Source organism: Triturus cristatus, chromosome 10, assembly GCF_964204655.1.
Source record: "Triturus cristatus chromosome 10, aTriCri1.1, whole genome shotgun sequence".
Taxonomy (NCBI): domain Eukaryota; kingdom Metazoa; phylum Chordata; class Amphibia; order Caudata; family Salamandridae; genus Triturus; species Triturus cristatus.
Genome location: NC_140593.1, coordinates 1,048,738,454 through 1,048,762,013, shown reverse-complemented (window position 1 = coordinate 1,048,762,013; position 23,560 = coordinate 1,048,738,454). Strand labels below are relative to the sequence as shown.

The 23,560-nt window shown below is 47.2% G+C and overlaps 1 protein-coding gene across 1 annotated transcript in view; it reads right to left on the bottom strand.

Moving 5' to 3' along the window:
- Nucleotides 1-23,560, bottom strand: part of LOC146796538 (actin, cytoplasmic 1-like) — a 104,643-nt gene that overhangs the window by 39,561 nt on the left and 41,522 nt on the right. Inside the window, exons 3-4 of the mRNA XM_085629159.1 lie at nt 18,846-19,085; nt 15,019-15,457 (exon numbers count right to left, since the gene is read on the bottom strand). Coding sequence (XP_085485285.1) covers nt 15,019-15,457; nt 18,846-19,085 — 679 coding nt within the window. The remainder of the gene's footprint in view (nt 1-15,018; nt 15,458-18,845; nt 19,086-23,560) is intronic.

Below are 23,560 nucleotides of genomic sequence, written 5' to 3'. Positions count from 1 at the left end.
TGTGTTTGTCACCCCTCCCTGCTGGTTAATCAGTGGTAGTGTCCACAATTCAACTTGCAGGTGGCAGGACACATTTGTATGCCTTGGAGGACAGTTGTGAAATGAGAGAATACAAGTAGAGAATAGCGAAGGCCAGAAGATAAGATAAAATCAGGAGAGAATAGTGTGAACCAACAGATAGTCGAGACAGGGATTAGTCAAACCAGACGAGGATTAGTGGACTCGGCCAGTCCCTGACACTGGTTTCGTAAACAGAGGCAGAAGGCTATTTAACACGTTGCAGTAGGAAAAACAGGAAAGGACTTTGTTCACCGTGCTGCCTGAGTGAGGGCAACACAAAATGGCGGCGGAACACAAAATGATGGCTGAATACAAGCGAGATCGAAAATCGAATGTCCTCAGAGTCTTGATTACACAATGGCAGAGTACATATTTAATGGCTGATTGTATGTCACTATACTCCCTTCGATGTGGTGCCACCAACTCTGTGCATAGCATTCCGACCACACAGGTCTGTGGGCCCTTGCTGAGTTCTGCCTTCAGCCTACACTGCGGTCCTGCAGGCCTCACACCAATCCAATACAGTCCGTACCAGGCAGGACACGGCATCGTCGCAGGGAGCACACCCGCTCAGCTCTGGTGCCTCCACCTCCGTAACCCAGAAATCTTCTACACATGCCATTTCAACGCCATGTGTTAGAGATCAAGGAGGAGCTGGTTGCACAGCGGTTGACCCGTGCTGACCGCTGCCTCCGGCCTCCTCTGCGGTCGAGTAGGACACACAATTGGAACTAAGTCTTGATTTGGTCATGGCAGAGTTTATATCACAGTACGCAAGGAGAGGAGTAAGAGGAAGGAGTGGTTCAGTCCGGAGGACAATAGGATCTCCATTCCGGAGGTGATCGAATACTACCTACAACTGCACTGGTGCCACTGACTGTGCATCGCAAGCCGACGACACGTGGCTGTGGGCTACTGCTGACCACTGCCTCCGGCATACACTGCGGTCGAGTAGGACACACAATTGGAACTGAGTCTTGATTTCCTCATGGCAGAGTTCATATCATTGTACAAGCCTCATCGCAGACTGCATCCCCTTTCAGCTCTGGTGCCACTGACTCTGTGCCACTGGAGTCATGGACACTCTCTGGTTGAACTTTAGTGGCATCTGAGTCTATGGCCTGGGGGTTGTCTTCATCATCATGTAGCTGATACTGACATGGTGGGTAATAGGAGACTGTAGCATTCAACTCCTCCATATTGCCTGTTTCTGCATGCTTCTGCCTTCTGCATCATGCCCTGGATGGACACCTTCCACTGTCCCCCGTAACACTCCGCAACATTCTCCGTGGACATCAATGAGGACCCGCTCAGCTCTCTTGGCCCTATCTCAGTTCACTGCAAGTCACCGTCCCTTGCGGGTTTGCCTGTGCCGGCAGCAGTGCATCCGGGGCCACTAACTCTGTGCAGCTCAAGTCATGGACCCTTGCTGTTTGAACTTTGAACTTCTGATTGTCTAATCACTGTTGTAGTTGTTGCCAGCACCAAACAACCCCTGGGCGGTGGCTCACACTATCCAACATCCATCCAGCACAGGTGTCACTGGATGTGTGACCCTGGCAATTAAAGGTGCCGGGCGCACATGCCCGTAGCCAGTTCCACAAATTATCTCAGTGTGTCTGTGTGGTCATTATGTATGCATGAGAGCCCCGGGCCATACCACATTGTGCTGTGTACAGCGTCCGCAACCTTGTCACCTCAGGCAGTGGGCTAGACATGTAGTTGTGTCGGACCCCCATGTGAGCATAAGGGAGTGGCCCAACATACAGCAGTACCGCGTAGGGTCATTCAACACGTGACTCTGGGCGTGGTTGAGTTTAGGCCTTGCCAAGGAAGTTACTACTGCGTGTGTCTCTGGTGTACTGTCAGCGCCACCCGTCACGCAATATACAATGTTGCTATGTAGCATGCCCCCGGAGTGAGGGCTCGGCCGAGGGGTACATGAGGGTGCGCAAGGCCACTCGGGGTCAGGGATCAGACATGCCAACTGTTGTGTTTGTGGCTATTTCCGCAGCATGAGCCAGAGGTCTACCCGCAACCGCATGGCGAGTTCAGCCTGGCATAGACTCCACATCTGTGTCTGCCCTGTCCTTACCATAGGCCTACACACATGTGGCCGGCCACCTTCAGCGCACAACATCACTGTGTCGTTGTCAGCCTTGTGGACATGCGCAGACAGGCCTGACAATGGTGTGCCGAATGGGTTCGGGGGGAGGGAGGAGCAGCAGTGAGGCTACGTAATACACATTGATGCCGCTCATTTGCAACAAGCAGTACATGTCATCCATAAATCACAAGGTCACACATCACACACCAATGAACCAGTGAGCCTGCCTACACATCATGCAGAACCAACTATTGACACATGTCTCTCTGCACTGTCATAGGTGTCCAAAGATATGCACTCTGCGCTTGGATGATGACACCCCTCAGAGCCCCGAACACACAGGCCCAGAGGCAGTACAATGCGGCCCACAAACGCACCAGAGGCATCGTGGAACGCACATTTGGCATGTTGAAGCCACGTTTCAGGTGCCTGGACATCACAGGTGGAAGGCTCTTGTACAGCCCAGACATCGTGTGCAAGATGATCGTTGCATGTTGTGTGTTGCACAACATATGTGTACGCAGCAATGCCCCATGGATACGAGTGCCAGATGCACCGGACGATGATGATGATGATGATGAAGATGAGGCAGGTGGACCACACCCCACTGCAGCCGCAGCAGGAATAGCCCGTAGGAACATCATCATTGACAATTTCTTCACATGAGCACGTCACATTGTGACAGTCCTTAGCAATCATGGGGCAGTACAAAATGACCACAGGCACAGCATGTGCAAATAAAGGCATTCCAAAAAAACATTCCCTGAGTGCATGTCACTCATCTGTACAGGCACATCACTCAGCCAAGTGTGAGAGCGACACGTAGTGCTAACAATTTTATGATTTGTTCATGAATGGTGGGTGTGCCACCTCTGTGCAGAGAGGCTGTTTGGGTGTCACGTATTCGTACTGCCAGTTCTGTGTGTCACAGTTAGTAGGGAATGCCACTCTTCGGCGTTTCACATGTGTCACGACCCAAGGCATCCCAGCGCTAGTAAGTAGAGGATGCGCAGCAAGAACAACAGTCGCCTGAGAGGGCTTTAGGAAAATTTAGCTCAGTGTCTAAAGTCCTGATGGCCAAGGGGAGATCGCTCCCGAGCTTAGTTACATTAAAGCTAAAGGAGCAACCTCCTTTTCGGGCCCTTTTAACTGCAGGGACGGTGACCAAATGCAGGTAAGAGGATCAGAGTTCCCTTTTGGGAACATACAGGGTAATAAGCTGTTGAAGGATGGAAGGATATTTCCCATGAAGGACTCTATGGGCAAAGCACAGGGACTTATATTTATTTATTTGAGCAATGGGAGCCAGTGAAGAGAGCATAGGATGTACCTTCTTTTAGTATTGTCAAGCTGTGATTGAACTCACCCTGTCATCCTACCATTTTTTACAATTTAAAATCATTTCTCTTTCCCAGCAATATGCCCTACAGTTTATAATTCACTGATGCACACAAACTACTAAAATTGCTTTTAATTTGTTTTACTTTCTACTTTCAGAGAGTTTGATCATGCACAAAATAAACTAATTTAAATTAATTGGCCTACTTCAGATGTCTTTCATGCTGTCAGGATGTCTTATAAAGACCTCAACTCACTTTCATTTTGAACCATAGAAATTATGGTATAATTTGTGTTAGTTTTCAAATAAAGGTAACACATTAATTGGATTCATCATGTAGTAATTGGAGTGCTTTGGCGCCATCCCTTGTGGACTCAAATAGCCCTGACAACCTGTAAGCAGAAGCAATTCTAAATGTAGAATATTAGGAGTATCCCTTTATTAGGTGGGTAGCTGTTTCAATCACATGCAAAAACACAAGAGCAAAGCCCTTTATCAGGCGCTGTGAATCTAGGTATGTGCAAGGTGCAGATTGAACCACACCTCTGTGCTAGGAAAGTTGAGATTGTGTTATGGAAGGTGCAGATATTTGTAAATTGGTTGGTGGAACGTTGGTGGAAAGTAGGATGAACATAGCAATGGGATTGTGAAGGTGTGAACGGCCAATTCTTAGAATATAAACCTGGTGGTTCATTGCTAGGATCCTTGTAGAATGTAGTCCCAAAGGCATGTTTACACTTGACTCCCTAGAGCCTATTCCTTCATCTTTCATCATCAGCCATACGTTGTGTGGGAATGAGATCGGGAAGGTTTGTAACACTGGTGCCCATCATGGAATGTCTGCATCGCCAGGGGTCCCAACAGCTGCAACTATTTACACATGTTTTACTCTGAGATATTGGGAAGCAGCAAGACAGAGTTTGGCAGGCAGTCTGCAGCAAACACGAGGAAGAAGGTAGAGAAAGGTTGATAAAGGGAATTTCAGATAGTGGCATCAGACAGGACTTCAGACAGAGGACCAGAAAGGAACAAGTTAGATGTAACTAATTGGTACAGGTTATAAAAGGCAGGAATGTAAAGGCTGGTACGGGGGGATGTTGGAAGAGCGTCCCCGTGTAGCAGGTAGACAAAAAAAAATGTATTTCAGAATTCAGACAGGACGGCAGGCTGAAAAAGGTAGGTGGAGGCAAGAAGGAACAGCTGTAGCAGGCTCATCTTTAGAGGGTGGTGTTAGAAATGGGATTTTTGGTAGGCTAGGGCATGGGTCAAAGCCAGGCAGAAACCACCACTCTAGTCAGGATAAGGGAGTTACAGGCTTATCTTAGAGGCAGTGTGTAAAGCATTTGCACATAACCAACAGTAATACAGTGTAAGCACTACAAAAGGACACCACTCCAGTTTAGAAAAATATCCAACATTTTTATATACTTAAGACAAGACCAAAACCAATAAAAATCCACAATACAGTACTTAAAAATCTTCAGTTATCAAAATATGCTTGAAAAACAGTTCCTTGATGTCGAAAGCTCCGTCCGGGGCTATCACGGTGTCGTGAACAAACAACTCCAAACAGTTCTGGCTGACTGTGGCGTCGCGGGCCAGCTACGGTTTCGGGAAGACCCGCAAACAGTACCTTTCAGAAATGCAGGGTGTCGGCGACCTCTCATTGAGCTTCCGAAAGCACGGCATCCGCAGGCGTCTGTTCCGGAGGTCGGTGCAGGAGTCGTCGGGCCCTCGAAGTCACACGCGTTGCAGATTGAACTCTTCTCTGTTGAAGTCAGGAGCGCTGGTTTAGGTAGGCATCGGGAGCTGCGGTGCGAAGTGGAGCGGTGCCGCGTGCGGTGCCCTCAGGTCGTGGTGCAAGCAGCGGCTCGGTGGTGGCATCAGATGGCGTTGTCGGTGAGACCCGGGCCGCGGTGTGAAGTGTATGCGGTGCAGGTCGCGTTGCAAGCAGCAGTGTTGTCGTTGCTGAAGCACTGTCGTCGGCTGACAAACGAGAGTCGATGGCGCCGGCGTCGGTAGGCCAAGGCTGCGGTACGGGATGCGGGCCGTAAGTCGTGTAACTTTACGAGCGGTGCCCTTGAACCACAGTGCAAGCAGCGGCATAGATTTCAGTGTGGAGCGGCATCGTTCAGGATACCAAGGCGTCGTCGTGAAGCAAGGCGGTGCGGAGTGCGGTGCCCACATGTCGCGGTGCGAGCAGCGGCTCGGTGGCAGTGTCAGCAGGCATCGACGGTGAGACCAGGGTCACGGTGCAGCATTGCGGCGGTGCCCTTTATGCTGCTTTCAGGACACAGAGTCGGCAGCGGCGTCGGCAACATCGTTGGGTTGCTTCTTCTTCTGTTGCAGCACAAAACACACAGTCCCCAGTGCTGACAGCAGAAAAGCTTAAAGTCTTTCTGTTCCTGAGACTTCTTGTACGGGGGAAAGCTCTATCTCAAGCCCTTGGAGAAATTCACAAAAGTAGATTGCAGAAAGTTCAGTCCAGTCCTTTCACTGCCCAAGACAGAAGCAGCCACTGCAGGCCAACACAGCAAAGCACACAGCCATGTGGTAGTTCCTCTTCACAGCTTCTCCAGCTCTTCTTCTTGGCAGTCTTTATGGTCAAAAAGAGTTCTTAAGTTCAGGGGTCTAGGCCCCAGTATTTATATCCCAAAATCCTTTGATCTCTTAGGCAGAGAGTGTCTGTGCCCAGCCAGAACCAGTTCTGTCTTCTCTGGTGTGACTTCCTGGCAGGAGGTGGAGACGGCATGGTCAGAAGCAGACCAGGCCCTTTGAGGTGCAAGGAAATCTCCTCCCCCTTCCCCAATTGCAGCCCAGGTCTATTCAGCCCTTTCCTGACCCACCTAGACTATCTGGAGCCACTCCTGCTCCCCAGCCTTCTTGTCATCCAAAACCCGGATAGGCAATCCACATTCCAGCAGAGGCACACGGGATGACTAAGCAAGAAAATACCTACTTTCTAAAAGTGGTATTTTCAAACACAGAATGTAAAAATCAGCTTCCCTAAAAGATGCATCTTTAGTTCAGGCATACTAAACTTTATTTTCCTACCTAATTCGCCGGGCCAGGTATGTTTGTAAGATGTTATAAATAAACTCTCCATTCTGTTCTATGGGGAACAGGTAGCCTTGCAATAGAGAAAAATCTAATTGGCCGTAATTCTCTATCAGGACATGCCACACACACCAGGGCATGTCCTACCTTTCACATACACTGCACCCAGCCAACAGGGGTACCTTGGGCCTACCTTAGGGGTGGCTGACATGTAAGAAAAGAGAGGTGAGGAACTGGCAAGTGTGTTCACTGGCCAAGTTGACATAGCAGTAACAAACTGCGCTCACACTCCGCAATGGTGGGTCTGAGTTACCTTTTCAGGGCTACTCACATGGGTGGCACAATCAGTGGTGCAGGCCCGCTAGTAGCATTTGATCCACAGGCCCTGGCACACTCAGTGCACTTTACTAGGGACTAACAAGTAAATCAAATATCCAATCAAGGAGACACCAATCTATAACACAATTTACCACAGGAGCACTTGTACTTTACCACTGATCAGCAGTGAGAAAAGTGCGCAGAAACACTACGCCAGCAAAAACAGAATCAAAACCGGGAGGTCAGAAAGCAAAAACTCAGTAGAAACACGCCAAAAGATGCCAAGCCTAACAAATGTCCCCTCCAGCTGAAAGTATGGAGAACTACCCACCCTCTGGGAGTTCTCTTCACTAAGGCGGAAGAACCTGGACAGACCATCTGCATTGGCATGTTCTGTGCCAGGACGGTGTTCCACCGTAAAGTCCATTTCCTGTAGGGAGATTGACCACCTCAGCAGTTTAGGATTCTCACCCCTTATTTGCATCAACCATCTGAGGGGCCTATGGTCTGTCTGAACCTAGAAGTCAGTCCCAAACAGGTACGGTCTCAGCTTCTTCAGTGCCCAGACCACAGTGAAAGCTTTCCTTTCTATGGCACTCCACCTCTGTTCCCTGGGGAGTAGTCTCCGGCTAAGGAAGACTACAGGCTGGTCTAGGCCCTCTTCGTTTAGTTGTGAGAGCACCGCTCTCACTCCATGCTCTGAAGCGTCAGTCTGCACGATGAATTCCTTGGAGAAGTCGGGGGTCTTGAGCATGGGTGCCGTGCACAGGGCGGCCTTCAGGGCATCAATAGCCTTCTGGCAGGACTCAGTCCAGAGCACCTTCTTGGGCTGCTTCCTGGAAGTCAGCTCTGTTAAGGGGGCAACAATGGTGCCATACCCCTTAATAAACCTCCTGTGGTACCCGGTGAGTCCTAAGAAGGCCCTCATCTCTGTCTGGGTCTTGGGGGGCTTCCAAGCCAGAATGGTGTCAATCTTGGGTTGTAGGGGCACCACCTGGCCGCTTCCTACCTGCTGTCCCAAGTACCCCACCGAACCCTGCCCGATCTGGCACTTACTGGCCTTGATCGTGAGGCCTACCCTCTGTAGTGCCTTCCACTCTTTACCGAGGAGCTGCAAGTGTTCCTCCCAGCTGGAACTGAACACTGCGATGTCATCCAGGTAGGCGGCACTGAAATCCTACAGCCCAGCCAACACCTGGTTGACCAACCTCTGAAAGGTGGCAGGGGCATTCTTCAACCCAAAGGGCATTACCCGGAACTGGTAATGTCTTTCTGGGGTTGAAAATGCTGACCTCTCCTTGGCCCCATCGGGTAAGGCAATCTACCAGTACCCAGACGTTAAATCAAACGTGCTGAGGAACTTGGCAGCTCCCAACCAATCAATGACCTCATCAGCTCTGGGGATGGGGTGTGCGTCAGTCCTGGTGACGGCACTGAGCCCACGGTAATCCACACAAAACCGCAGTTCTGGAGTGTCATGGGGTGCAGCAGCCTTTGGGACCAAGACCACCGGGCTGGCCCAAAGACTGTTGGAAGTCTTGATCACCCCTAACGCCAACATCTCAGAGACCTCCCCTTTAATGCTGGCCTTGACCTGGCCAGTCAACTTGTAAATCTTGTGCTTCACAAGAGGGCTGTCACCGGTGTCCACGTCATGGGTACAGCAGTGAGTAACACCTGGGGTCAGCGAAGTGGGGCAAACTGTCCCAACAACTGGTGACAGTCTCTCTGCTGCTCTGGAGTCAGTGTAGGGGAGAGGATCACACCTTCCACTGACCCATCATGCTCTTTGGTAGACAGGAGGTCAGGGAGAGGTTCACTCTCCTCTTCCACCCTATCATCTGTCGCCAAGAGTATGCTCACTTCGGACCTCTCGAAGTGGGGCTTGAGGCGTTTCACGTGGAGGACCCTCAAAGAGTTCCTTGGAACCCGCAAATCCACCAGGTAGGTGACATCACTTTTGTGCTCCACCACTTCAAATGGCCCAATCCATTTGTCCTGCAAGACACAAGCTTCCACTGGGGTCATGTCCCACACTTTTTGCCGTGGTTGGAATTGGGTGGCATTCTTGTCATACCACTTCCTCATTTCTTCCTGGCTGGCTTCTAGGTTCGCCTGAGAGAGTTTCCTGAAGCAGGTACTTTGGTTTCTGAAGGCCAGCATGTAACTAAACACATCCTGGGGAGTTTTCCTGGGAGCTGCCTCCCAGCCTTCCTTCACCAAAGTCAGAGGTCCTTTCACAGTGTGACCATACAGAAGCTCAAAGGTACTGAACCCAAGAGACTTCTGTGGTACCTCCCTGTATGCAAAGAGAAGGTACGGCAATAGGACGTCCCACTTATGCCTCGTGGGTTCTGTTAGACCCTTAATCATGCCCGTCAAGGTCCAGTTGAATCTCTCCACCAGACCGTTAACTTGTGGGTGGTAAGGGGTGGTGAAATTGTAGGTTCCATCACACTCCTTCCACAGGGATGTCATATACTTGGATATGAAATTGGTCCCCCTGTCAGAAACCACCTCTCTGGGGAACCCCACTCGGGAAAAGATCCCCGTTAACGCCCGGCCCACCACTGGCGCCGTCGTTGTCCTGAGAGGGATTGCCTCTGGGTTCTGGGTGGCATGGTCCACCAAGACCAGGATGTACCTGTTGCCCATGGCTGTCTTGGGATCCAGTGGCCCCACAATGTCCATCCCTACTCTTTTGAAGGGAGTTCGAACCACTGGAAAAGGTTGGAGAGGAGCTTTGACCTTCTTCCCACTCTTACCACTTGCCTGGCAAGTTTGGCAAGACCGACCATGCACATCCGACTGCCTTCGCATTTGGGGCCAGAAGAAGTGGGTGACAAGCCTGTCAAAGGTCTTGTCCGGGCCCAAATGTCCTGCCAAAGGCACGTCGTGAGCCAGACTCAGTAGGAAGGTCCTGAAGCACTGGGGTACCACCGGCACACGGACTAACCCAGGCTCAGCGACCTTATGCTCACTGTACAGGAGATCATTCTCCCAGTAGATCCAATGTGATCCGGACTGATCACCAGCTGCCTGGTCTGCAGCCTGCCACCACAGACCCTTGAGAGAAGGGCACTCCTTCTGCTCCTTGCAGAATTCCTCCCTGGTGAGACCCTCTTCTTGCTGCCAATGGGTCAGCTCAGAGACATCCCCCAGTTCAGCTACCTGCTCCCCTGTCGGCAACGGGGCGTCCCCCTCAAGGTCCGCCTCCTCCCGGTCCATGGGAACTTCAGGGGCCGGTTTGCCGCGTCCCTTGCCCTTTCTCTTGGCAGGGACTTGGGCCACTGTTTCAGGCTCCAAGTCCTCTTGATCACCCTGTCTGGCCGCCATTGACCGAGTGGACATGATGCCCTCTCTGGCAACCCAAGCATCTCCAAGTGAGCCCTGAGCTCAACAGCCTTCCATAAGGACTGCTCAAGGTTATTACCTAGCAGACAATCTACAGGCATGGAAGGGCTCACAACCACCCTCAAGGGACCTGGGACCCCCCACCACTCAAAGGAAACCTGCGCTACCACAATGACTTGGTGGAATGCCCCTGGGACTACCTGCTTCTCGGAGACCAGGTGACACCGGACTGAGGTCACACTGGCTCCAGTATCTCTGAGAGCCTCTACCCTTTTCCCATTGATGGTCACCCAGGTGCTGTATTTCTTTGTGTTGGGGGCACCGGGTTTCCTGGGACCATCTCACTGTCCCCTAGTGAGACGAGGGTCATTTCTGCGGGGTCCCCACCCTCCTGTGGTTACTCCTCCTCCCCAAGCACTACACTAGCCAACACATTGGACTGCCCACCGGTGGGTGGCTGTGCCCCTTAGGCACTTGGGGTCCCCCTTCATGTGACCCACCTGGTCACATGCAAAACACTTGCGGGGGCAGGTCTAAAACAGGTTTTCCTGACGAGACCTCTTGTTTCTTATCTCCTTGGGGATGGGAACCTTTACCCTGGGTGTTAGTTTAGGGCCCTTTAGAGAACTCCTGTATTTTACCCTTGTCCCCCCCACTTTTCAGCTGAGGATCCTGCCCACCTTTGGCTGAGTCTCCCACATATGCTTTCCTGTGGACCCTGGTACTCACCCAGCGGTCCGCCTTCATAGCAAGCTTCCTGGGGTCAATCAGTTTACTATCAACTAGGTGCTGGCACAGATCTGCAAAACATAGACTAGACAAGTGCTCCCATGCAATCAAATTGTAGAGCTCCTGAAAATCTTTCACGTTACTGCCCTTCACCCAGCCATCCAGTGACCTGCAAACCATATCTAAACATTCCAACCAAGTGTTGGCATCGGACTTCTTACTGGACCTGAACTGATCCCTGTACTTTTCAGGAGTGAGACCATACTTAGTGAGAATGGCGTCCTTCATGTTTGGATAGGTGAGGTGATACCCCTTACCCAAAGCTATTAAAGTATCCCTGGCTTCTTCTGGGAAGAGAGGCCACAATCCTGCTCCCCAATTTTCCTCAGGGACCCCATTCATGTGTATCGCTTCCTCGTAACCCTGAAACCACCATTGTATGTCATCCCCCTTCTTGAATTCTTTGCCTACATTCTTAGGGGTGTGCACAATCCTGTCTACCTGTCTTGATAGGTTGCTGCCACCATCTGAGCTGGCTCTACTCCTCTATCCAGCTCCTTTATCCTGAATTCATGCTCTGACATCATCCTTTTCTCCTCCATGGCTAACCTAAGCTTCTCCAGTTCTATTGCAACTCTCCTTGCTTCCTGTCTGTGCTCCAGCTCTCCTGGGCACAGGCCACTGCTGCCTGGCTAGGAGGGTTCCCCCCCTCCCAAAATCACATCGACTCTAGGAATAGGCTCCTCCGCCTCTCCACTGAGATCACCAGACTGCTCGCTGGCATGTCTGCCTGATACCCAGGCCCTCAGTGCCTTTTGTAGCTCCTCCTTCCTCGTGAGGCCTCTAACTTGGAATGTTAGGTTTTTGCAAATTTATTTCAATTCCCTAACATTGTAGGATTCCAGCTTATCCTCCTCAAAGGCAATTTCCAGGGATGCAACAGATGATGCTCTTGATACAGGCATAGTGAAGTAGCAAGTTCAAAAATAGGCCAAAAAGAAAAAGAACCAGTATGTGGCACGTATGGTAGTAGGACACACCAATCACTGTAAGTCAAGTGCAAACACAAGTCCTATCCTCACCGCTGATAACCAATGTTAGAAATGGGATTTACACTCCCAAAATAACCCCTGCTCACCCCCTTGATAGCTTGGCACGAGCAGTCAGGCTTATCTTAGAGGCAGTGTGTAAAGCATTTGCACATAACCAACAGTAATACAGTGTAAGCACTACATAAGGACAGTACACCAGTTTAGAAAAATATTCATTATTTTTATATACTTAAGACAAGACCAAAAACGATAAAAATCCACAATACAGTACTTAAAAATCTTCAGTTATCAAAATATGCTTGAAAAACAGTTCCTTGATGTCGATACCTCCGTCCGGGGCTATCACGGCGTCGTGAACAAATCCAAACAGTTCTGGCTGACCGCGGCGTCGCGGGCCAGCTACGGTGTCGGGAAGACCCGCAAACAGTACCTTTTAGAAATGCAGGACGTCAACGACCTCTCATTGAGCTTCCAAAAGCACGGCGTCTGCAGGCGTCAGTTCCCGAGGTCAGTGCAGGAGTCTTCGGGGCCCTCAAAGTTACACGTGTTGCAGATCGAACTCCTCTCTGTTGAAGTCAGGAGCGCTGGCGTCAGTAGGCGTCAGGTGCTGCAGTGCGAAGTGCAGCGGTGTGGCATGCGGTGCCCTCAGGTCGCGGTGCCAGATGGCACAGTCGGTGAGACCAGGGTCATGGTGTGAAGTGAATGCGGTGCTCGTCGTGGTGCTGGCATGTCGCGGTGCAAGCAGCGGCGTTGTTGTTGATTATGCGCTGTGGTCGACGGACGAACAGGAGTCGATAGCGCCGGTGTCGGTAGGCCAACGCTGCGGTACGGGATGAGGGCGGTGCGTCGTGTAACTTTATGAGCGGTGCCCTCGAACCACAGTGCAAACAGTGGCGTAGATTTCAGCGTGGAGCAACGTTGTCGGGGATACCAAAGCGTCGTCGTGAAGCGAGGTGGTGCAGAGTGTGGTGCCCACAGGTCACAGGGCGAGCAGCGCCTCGGTTCGGCGTCAGCAGGCGTGTCGGTGAGACCAGGGTCGCGGTGCTGCTTTACGGCGGTGCCCTCTGCTATGCCTTCCGACACGGAGTCAGCAGCGGCATCGTCGACGTCGTCGGGTTGCTTCTTCTTCTTTTGCAGCACAAAACACACAGTCCCCAGTGCTGAGGGCAGAAGAGCTTGAAGTATTTGCTGTTCCTGAGACTTCTTTAACAGGGTGCAAGTTCTACCTCATGCCCTTGGAGAAACTCACAAAAGTAGACTGCAGAAAGTTCAATGCAGTCCTTTCACTGCCCAAGACAGAAGCAGCCACTGCAGGCCAACAGAGCAAACCTCACAGTAATGTGGTAGTTCCTCCTCACAGCTTTTCCAGCTCTCCTTCTTGGCAGTCTTTTTGGTCCAAGGGAGTTCTAAAGTTCAGGGGTCTGGCCCCAGTATTTATATCCCAAAATCCTTTGATTTCTTAGGCAGAGAATGTCTGTGCCTAGCCAGAACCAGTTCTGCCTTCTCTGTTGTGACTTCCTGGCAGGAGGTGGAGACAGCATGGTCAGAGGCAGACCAGGCCCTTTGAGGTGCAAGGAAATCTCATCCCCCTTCCCCAATTGCAGCCCAGGTCTATTCAGCCCTTTCCTGACTCACCTAGACTATCTGGAGCCACTCCTGCTCCACAGCCTTCTGTCATCCAAAACCCAGACAGGCAATCCACATTCCAACAGAGGCAAACGGGATGACTGAGCAATAAAATACCTACTTTCTAAAAGTGCTAATTTCAAACACAGAATATAAAAATCACCGTCACTAAAAGATGCATCTTTCGATTCTGAGTTCAGGCATACTAAATGTTATTTTCCTACCTTATTCCCTGGGCCAATTATGTTTATAAGATGTTATAAACAAACTCTCCATTCTGTGCTATGGGGAACAGATAGCCTTGCAATAGCGAAAAACGAAATTGGCCGTAATTCACAATCAGGACATGCCACACACACCAGGGCATATCCTACCTTTCAAATACACTGCACCGGCCCACAGGGGTGGCTGACATGTATGAAAAGGGAAGGTGAGGGACTGGTAAGCATGTGCACTGGCCAAGTCGACATGGCAGTTACAAACTGCGCGCAGACTCTGCAATTGAAGGTCTGAGTTACCTTTTCAGGGCTACTCACATGGGTAGCACAATTAGTGCTGCAGGCCCGTTAGTAGCATTTGATTCACAGGGCCTGGCACACTCAGTGCACTTTACTAGGGACTATTAAGTAAATCAAATATCAAATCATGGAGACACCAATCCATAACACAATTTACCACAGGAGCACTTGCACTCTACCACTGATCAGCAGTGAGAAAAGTGCTTAGAAACACTATGCCTGCAAAAACAGAGTCAAAACTGTGAGGTCAGAAAGCAAAAACTGAGGGAAAACACGTCAAAAGATGCCAAGGTCTATAGTGGTGCTTAAGGAGGCAATCAGATGGCCAGAAAGAGGTTTGCCAGCAAAGGTGTGAAGACTCAAACATATGAGAGGACAGAAGCACAGTGAGCAGGTTGAGGATCGTAGGCAGGACAACAGGTCAGAGCTCAACCATGTATTGTGTACTTGTCACTCTTGTTGATGGTGGGAAATTGCATTTTCATGAACATGTGCATTAGAGTCTGGTGCTTGAGCTATGATCCCTCATTAGGCAGACATGTGTATCAGCAGTGGGCATTGTGGTTCCACACTACATGGTTCATCTGTTCAACCATCCTAATTTCCCACCAATCCTCTGATAACACCCCTCAATCCGTCCGTCATGACGGAGTCTAACTCTTTGCACTGTCACCACCATGCTCTTCCTAGCAGGTAGACACATCTACTGTATAAAAATGTCCCAGAATCCTGCAGACCGGCACAGATATTCACTATTTAAGAATATTAATGAATATCCCACAATGTAGAATAAAAGTTCCATAATCAATCCTGCAGCCAAATTATCACATAATAGCAAGAGCATTGATATTGACTCACCCAGGTAAGATGGCTGGAAAAGCGCCTCTGGGGACCTGAACCTTTCATTGCCAATAGTGACCAACTGACCATCTGGCAAGTTATATGTTTTCTCTAGTGAGGACGAGGAGGCAGCAGTCATCATTTCCTGATCAAAGTCCAAAGCAACATAACAGAGCTTCTCTTTAATGTCACGCACAATTTCCCTTTCAGCTGTGGTAACAAAGCTGTAGCCCCTCTCAGTCAGGATCTTAATGAGGTAGTCTGTCAGGTCACGACCAGCCAAGTCAAGACGCAAAATAGCATGAGGCAGGGCATAACCTTCATAGATGGGCACGGTGTGGGTGACACCATCACCGGAATCCATCACAATACCAGTGGTACGACCAGAGGCATACAGGGACAGGACAGCTTGAATGCTAACATACATGGCTGGTGTGTTGAAGGTCTCAAACATGATCTGAAAAAGAAAAGTTGTACAACGCAATAAGAGAACAAAGGCTGGTGCAAATGTTGGTTGACAGATAATGGTTGTGTTATCCATCAGAAAATGCTGTAGTTTCATTAAGTAGTTGAACTAATGTTAACACTATTTATAGCATTTCCAGAAACATCCTACAGATAAATGCAAGATTCTGGCAAGTAGAGAGTAAATAATATGCAGTCATATTGCAATCAATCACGGTTGGTATCCTTTAAGGCACTTAATGTGGATGGGACGTCAGGGAGAATCATCTTAATTTGTATGGGTAAATAGATTTATTAGCAAGTTGCCCCAGAATTCCAGAGATGTGGAAAATGTCATAGGAATACACGTGTGACACAAAGCCTATCATTTTCCCAGTCTTTTATGATTTCACCAAAATGTTTTCTCAGACAGTCTGAAAATTAAACTTTCTAGTTCAGACAGTAGGAAACTAGATTATGTAAAAAAAAAACTTGTAATACTTTAAGTGTAATGAAGAGAGATATAGTGGTAAAGTTATCCTCATTCCATATGTTGGAGTATGCTTTGGTTTTTAGTACAAATCTGATCTCCGAATTTGTATTTTATTTAGGTTCCATAACCCTCAATGGGCCCGACTTAGACTTTGGTGGACAGTAGTTCACTACAAACCTGGTGGGGTACCATGTCAGCCTAACCATTGTTCCACCGGCTCTAATGTAAGGGACTGTCGGAGTAAGGATATCAGGCCTCCTGCCCTATTACGTGCGAACTAGTTAATACATTTTGTTTTCTGTCAGTCGCCGCCCGGAAACACTTGGCGGTCTGGAATCTCAAAGAATGGGAAATGACATATACACTCTGTAAGAAATCTCCCAGGGTGTGAGGGTCATTAGTTCTTTTGTTTTTAAATAACAAACTCCTACTTTCAGAGTCTGGTTTTGAAACAGTAAATAAGTTTGGTGCGCAGCCATTTGAAAGACAAAAAGAAGAAAGAACAATTGATGGACAGAATGCAGAACAATGTCATACATTCACCCCAGTACAGAGATCTGGGCCTAAAGCCGTCAGTGTTTTGCTCACCATGCCATTCCAGTTTGGACCCAGCCACATGCAAATTAGTCTTGACCCTGCGCCCAATGGGAACAGTCCAGCCCGAACTGCTAGGCCAGGTCCTCCCTGTAATGGAAACAAGCATCCTAGGACCGGTTTCGGGCTTTCAGCCCTCATCAGCCGGATAGCTTGACTCCAGCGGCATGGAGAGCATGGGACCCACGTCTGGGCATACCCGTCCCACTCGGGGTGACAAATGCAAAAAGAACAATTGATGGACTGAATGCAGAACAATGTCATACATTCACCCCGTACAGAGATCTGGGCCTAAATCCATCATTTTTTTGCTCACCATGCCATTCCAATTTGGACCCAGCCAAATGCAAATCAGTCTTGACCCTGCGCTCAATGGGAACAGTCCAGCTCGAACTGCCAGGCCAGGTCCTCCCTGGACTAGAAACAAGCATCCTAGGACCGGGTTCGGGCTTTCAGCCCTGATCAGCCAGGATAGCTTGACTCCAGCGACACGGAGAGCACGGGACCCACGTCTGGGCATTCCCGTCCCACTCGGGGTGACAAATGCAAAAGAACCATTGATGGACAGAATGCAGAACAATGTCATACATTCACCCCAGTACAGAGTCTGGGCCTAAATCCATCATTTGTTTGTGTAGCACTTTTCACCCTACTGTACCACTGGATTCAAGCTAGCCTGGCTGATGAAGAGTAATACCCAGAAACTGGTCCCAGGATGCTTGTTTCCGGTCCATGGAGGACCTGGCTTGGCAGTTCGGTCTGGATGAGGCACAGGGTCAAGACTGATTTGTATATGGCTGGGTCTAAACTGGGGTGGCATGGTGAGCAAAAGAACGATGGATTTGACCCAGATCTCTTGAATGGGGGGGTGAATGTATAATTTATTCAGCATTCCGTCCATCATTTGTTTGCGTAGCGCCATTTGAAATATGGCAGCTGCGAATCAAACTTGCAGTGCCTCAGAGGAACCGCCGTAACTGTGGTTCCAGAGATCACCAATGGGACGGCAGTGATCCCTGGATATGGTGGGCAGTAATACATCAGGCTAGAAGACTTAATGTCATCTGCCACCCTTACGGACGGAGAGCTGGCACCAAACACCAATCAGGCCCGTTACCTTTGACTTATTTGACAGAATACTTCTTGAGAATTACAATTGCCCCAGGACCATGAATTAACTCCATTTTGGAATATGCTGGAGGTTTACGCTGACATTTTGTATTTAAGAAATGGTAAGATGCTAGTAGGACTGTGATAGAAATCGTTCTGAATTTTATAAACTATTATGCTTTCTCTGAGTTATAGGTGATGCATCTTCATTTTTGTAATTTTTGTTTATAGGCTGTACAATTTACCTATCTCGCTGAATTGTTTGTTGTCCATATCCATGGTTAAGAAGGAGGTCTCCTAAGAACATGCAATTATAAATATATCTGGTGACAAAATGATTCCTAAAATATGCAGTTGTTGAAAAGAAAACATTTAAATGTACTCCATGGTTCAAATCTAAAACTTATGAAGTTTTATATCAGCTGTGTTTATGTGAGCGGCATTTCAAAAGACGTGCAATAAAGAAATAGGTTGATTGATGTTAGCATTGCGATGCTTTGGTGGACTCTGCCTGGAAAGTCAATGCAGTTTGCGGAGGGAACTTGTTGACACATGCGTTACCTCTTTTACGTCACTGATTACCGTGGCTTTGGTTGCACAGAAATCAAAGAAGAAACCTACTCAAAGGAATTTGTGAGGATAGGTGCTATACGTTTAGTTTCACGGTAGAATTTGGCAAAGTAAGAGGGTGGGGGAGAATGTTAACACATTGTTTCACTGGAATAAGGGACTGAATAAAACCCTATAAATTCCACTATGAAACTGAATTTGTATTGTATGTCCTTTCCTAAGTGTCAAAGAGTTTACTCAATAAAATTAAAAAAGATTCCATGACAACCAGACCACATTCTTAATAAGTATGCTTTGTTTCTATGCAGCGATTCTGTATTTGTGGTGAAATACAAACTAAGACTGAAGAATGTATCTGCCTTGGTAGAATAATCAAAACCCCAGACAACAAAGCTAACACACTTTTCCCTGGAAGCTTCTTAAAGAAGAGTTCCTGACTTCTCAAACCACACATTTGATTTGGTGAACTTGAGTGGGACCAGTGATTCTCTCTATGAAAGTAGATTTTCAACGGAATGCAGACAACAAAATGAAAATATTATAACAAAATGAGTAAAAGTAACAATATGCACAGATGTAATACACTTTCTTCGAAGGTTATGATTGTTCAAGTTGTGGTTATGGATTAACACACCTGTGTCATCTTTTCTCTGTTTACTTTAGGGTTCATTGGTGCTTCTGTTAGCAGGACAGGGTGTTCCTCTGGGGAAACTCTCAGCTCGTTGTAGAAGGTATGATGCCAAATCTTCTCCATATCATCCCAGTTGTTCACAACACCATGTTCAATAGGATATTTCAAAAAAAGGATGCCTCTCTTGCTCTGGGCTTCATCACCAACGTAGCTGTCGTTCTGGCTCATACCAACCAACACGCCCTAACAAGAGGGGAAGAGGCAATGTAATGAAAGCAATGATTTTATATGTATCCACAACTCATTCAAATAATTAAAGTTTGATAAAAGTGACAAATACAGCTGAAACCATTGAAAGGACATCCAGATACAAAACCATAAACACAGGGTTCTTCTTCACAGAGGGGTCCAAAGTAAGATGGACACTTGGAAAACAGCTTAAGTAGTCCACTGTAATTATTTCAAGATGGAACACGACTCCTGTTAATAGTCAAACATTTGGATTCTTCTGCCCCACTTCCTCTCTTTTTCTCTCTCTTTCTTCATTATTAGCTCTTTTTTCTATATCTCTCTTGATCTATTTTTCTGTACAACTCTCTCCATCTCTGTCTTTCCCTGTACATGTTAAATATTTAGGATAGATGTCTTGATGTACTCAAACCCCACAGGTATGTGAATAAGGGCTTGACTACAGAGGGCCAGTTGCCTGAAAACAGATGAAAGTCTAAAACCTTGCCCAGCAAACGACTATCTTCCATCCTCGCCCTGACCCCACTGAAGTTTCCTTTGCAGTCATTGTCAATTTTTTAAAATGTATAGTAAAAAGCGTACGTCTCCCTCTTGGAATCTAAGATGTTAACTTAAATAAATTGAAATTATATTTTCCATACTGTATCAGTTTGGAGGGACTGCATGCTAATGAGCTATGTGCAGAATGTTATTCTGAAGGAGTTTCATTTTGTAATGTATAACAAAAAGTGTATGCCTCCTTTGTGGAATCCAAGATGTCCATTCAAATAAAATTAAATAATATTTTCCATACCGACTCCGAGTCCGAGTTTTAGACGGCCAACGAGCTACGTGCAGAATTATAATATGAAGGAGTTTCATTTCTAAACTGTCCCATTTGGCTACAGCACCGCGTTCTAAAACTATTGCAGCATTAACAGCTTTTTAATAGCTGAACCCTTATAGGTAAATTTCTAGCTGTTTCTAAACTTACACTTTTTCACTTTACTGCAAGTTGTATTGAATTGCAGTGATTTGCCTGCCCTACGTGATTTATTTAAAGCTATTTTATACTGATTTGTATGCATTTCTCTTAAAGTGGCCTCCTTGTCTGTCTGAAAAAAGTGAAATTGAAAGAGAACTGTCTTTAACTGTACTAAGGACTTCTTACATTTGGACATCCCAATATTACAGCAAGCTGAATTTTCAAGCCAAGATGTTTCAGATTCTGCTCTTCAGCATTAAAATCTTTTATGTGGGAAGTCCTTCTTCTATTAATATCCTCTCTTTTCAATGAGCTCTAAAAAGGTATTTTTTTATCTTTACTGTTTAACAACTATTGTCTGTTTTGTGATTACTAGCTATGCTTTTATTTTTTGTCTGAATCCTTTTTTGTCGGACTAGTTTTTAGATTTAAACAATGTATCATTTCATTGTCGAATTTTACTTTGGGCTATGTATTTTTTATTATTCAATTTAAACTGGCTCTCAAACAGTGGCGAGTAGACATTAAAAATGGTGGTTGTCAAGGACAATCCAGGGTGCCACATTTATTATTGAGGCAGGATTGTCAATAACCTAACTCCTATTCCGTGCATTAAACATAACTAGATGGAGCGACATTTATACCCAAGACATCACAACCATCCCTCTATCAAGGCTCAAAGTTTTCCACAAACTCCTAGGCCCTACAGCTACTTTATACTCCTCAATTACAGAGAGTTGCAACCAAAGACAGAAACCAAAGTCAAACTTGAGTCTTCCACAACTATATTGAAGAGTGACAGGAAGTAAAAACGTAAGCGCAAATCATAAATGGACCTTACAAAAGCAGTTCTATTGCCTCCTTTGATATTTGAGGGGTGGACACCACCATCTCAGAGCTAGGCAATTCATGCCGACAATCCACAGCCTCCCATCAGGTCTGCATATTGCAGTGACCTTCCTTCCCCTGTCAACCACCATGGTTCATTAGTTTGTGAACTTTTGCACCACTAATTTATGTTCTATACTTGACATAGGGCCAGATGCATTAAGCATTTTTCTCCTGCGAATCGGCCCGTTTGCGATTGCAAAAAATGCTTGCGCAATGCATCAAACCCAATTTTGCGATTCAGTAACCTGTTACCAAATCCCAAAATGGGTTTGGGATTCACTATTTGGAAGGGGCGTGATATGGCGTCATGCGATTCTGAAATTTGTAGGGGTGCATTATATTCACCATTAGTCAGCATCCACATATTAATTGATGCGTGTTAAGTAGTGCCTTAGAAATGTATTACTAGAATCGTTTAACATAGAAGTGATTAGAATTGTAATAATGCTTTTCATGAAGAGTAATGCTTGAAGCTATCGTGAATGTATTTAGTAAACGCACAATGATTAGCTTTCAGAAATGCAATGTATTAGGTTAACATGTGCGATGTTAAAGTTACACGTGCAAGTTGCTTGCTCACGTATATGAAAATAATGAACTAATGCTTAGAGTGTGATTTAATAGAGTGTTTAATAGAGTAAAGGCCCGATCGCATATACATTTAAAGAGAAAAGCCTGTTTATTTTCCTATGTTAGCTAAACGTAGGCCGAAAATGATTTCCCTTGGTAAAGGCTTTGGGTTGCAGGGAAATGTAAAATCTTGGAAACGTGAAATGTTTTTCGTTCCCATGTTTCTGTTTCAGGTGCAAGGACATTTAGGTCGTTAGTGAGACTAGGTCTTTGTTTTAGGAGTTAGGATGCTGCGAGGAGCCAACAGGGGAGTGTACTGGAATGTGAGGATGATACTTTCAGCGGAGAAGGTGCCTCGGACCCAAGGTCAAGCTAACCGTCGTTGGACGCCAGACAAAGCTGTAGGAAAACTACTGGGAGAAGACCTGGCTGAAGAGGTGTGCTAAAGGGCGTGTTCTACGATTTTGGGGTTTTGTATTATGGACAGTGCCCCGTGGGTTGAGCAGTTGAGGTTTAGACGGGAAGCTAGATAGAGCATATTAGATCGAGCTCTGACTAAGTGAATGTACTTCTTAGGAAGTCTTCATTTCTGACACCTTTTATTCTCTTGCCTGGGATGGGAAATGCTAAGTAGGGATGTCACCTTAGAGTTAGTGTAGGGATAGACTAATGCTTTTTCCTTTTGACTAATGATTCCTAATTTGGATATTGGTTTAACTATCGCTTTCTTGATGATTTTGGAGTCAGTGATTCTCTTTGTTTTGGGTCGGATGAGAATCCTGCGTAGGCTTGCCTTTGTATTAGTGCCCATTTACCTTCTACACCTTGTATTGAGGTGTCTGTATGTTCAGCTATTTTTGGTTGTAATAAAATCTTATAAATTTTAGATTCGGAGTCAGTGGTCCTTTCCAAATGAAATCTAATTTTGGTAATTATGTTTTGTTAACTATATTTCCTCCCCTCTACACTATCTAGCAGATAAAAAGATCCTGGCGACCTGAGAGGATTCTTGGAGATAACCAGGTAAGCAAGAATCCGGCCTTGTCAGTTGGTAGCAGAGTAGGATGGTTATCTCTGATAGTGAGGGGAGATCTAGATCAGGATAAGAGATTCCAGAGGCCCATAGAAGTCAAGTGATGGTGACTCATCGGATGGCGAGCAGCGGACGACGGCGGTTGATGGAGATTGATGGAGAGTAGCAGTGCGGCGGAAAGCAGCAGTTTGTGGAGGAGTGAGTATGAATAGGGTGAGATGTTTTTAGATTGCGGTGTTGATTTGTTGTGTGATGTCTTGTGGAGTTGGAGCGAGTGTTGAGTGATTGTGAGATCAGGCTGTGAGCGCGTGCAGCCCGGGAAAGTCTAAGGCTCGACGAGTAGCTTAAGCGATTGTGGTGTAGAAGACACCCAAGGTAGATTTTGTTGACCACCGAAAGGGGATCGTGAGACGTCATCGATCACCTGGACCGAGATAGGGGGAGCGAATGTGTGAGTGCGTGAGGAACCGACGCTGGTTGTGGGTTGTCGTATGTGGAATTTGAGTATTTGTAACCTATCAGAGGTGATTGTCTGGTTGTTTGCGGACAGACAGTTGCCAGCCGAGGTCGTCAATTTCGAGAGAATGTTGACGGACAGTCAGAGAAGTAACTTGTGTGTGACAAACGGTTATTTGAGCATGTGAATGGGACGAATGCAAGGGTGAGATGTGAATTGTGAAGGAGGGGAACTGCTGCGAGCGGAGGACGAGTGACGTCAGAAGGTGCCGCGCTGCGATAGGTCGGTTGGTGTGAGTCGCGCTGCTATTGGTGGGTTTGACATCAGGAAGTAAACGAAAACATTGTGTGTGATCGAAAATTGCTCATCTTGAAGTGTTTTAAAGTTTTCCGAGAATTGTGTAGAGGTGACAAACATGTGGTTACTCGTGGGGGAGAAGAAGCCCCTCCTGAGGACACTCCGGCGCAATACATGGCAAGAAATGTGGGATTGCATACCATAATTTGGCTTGAAAATTGGCCTAAAATGACTCAGGGTGAGGGTGAATTGGTTTT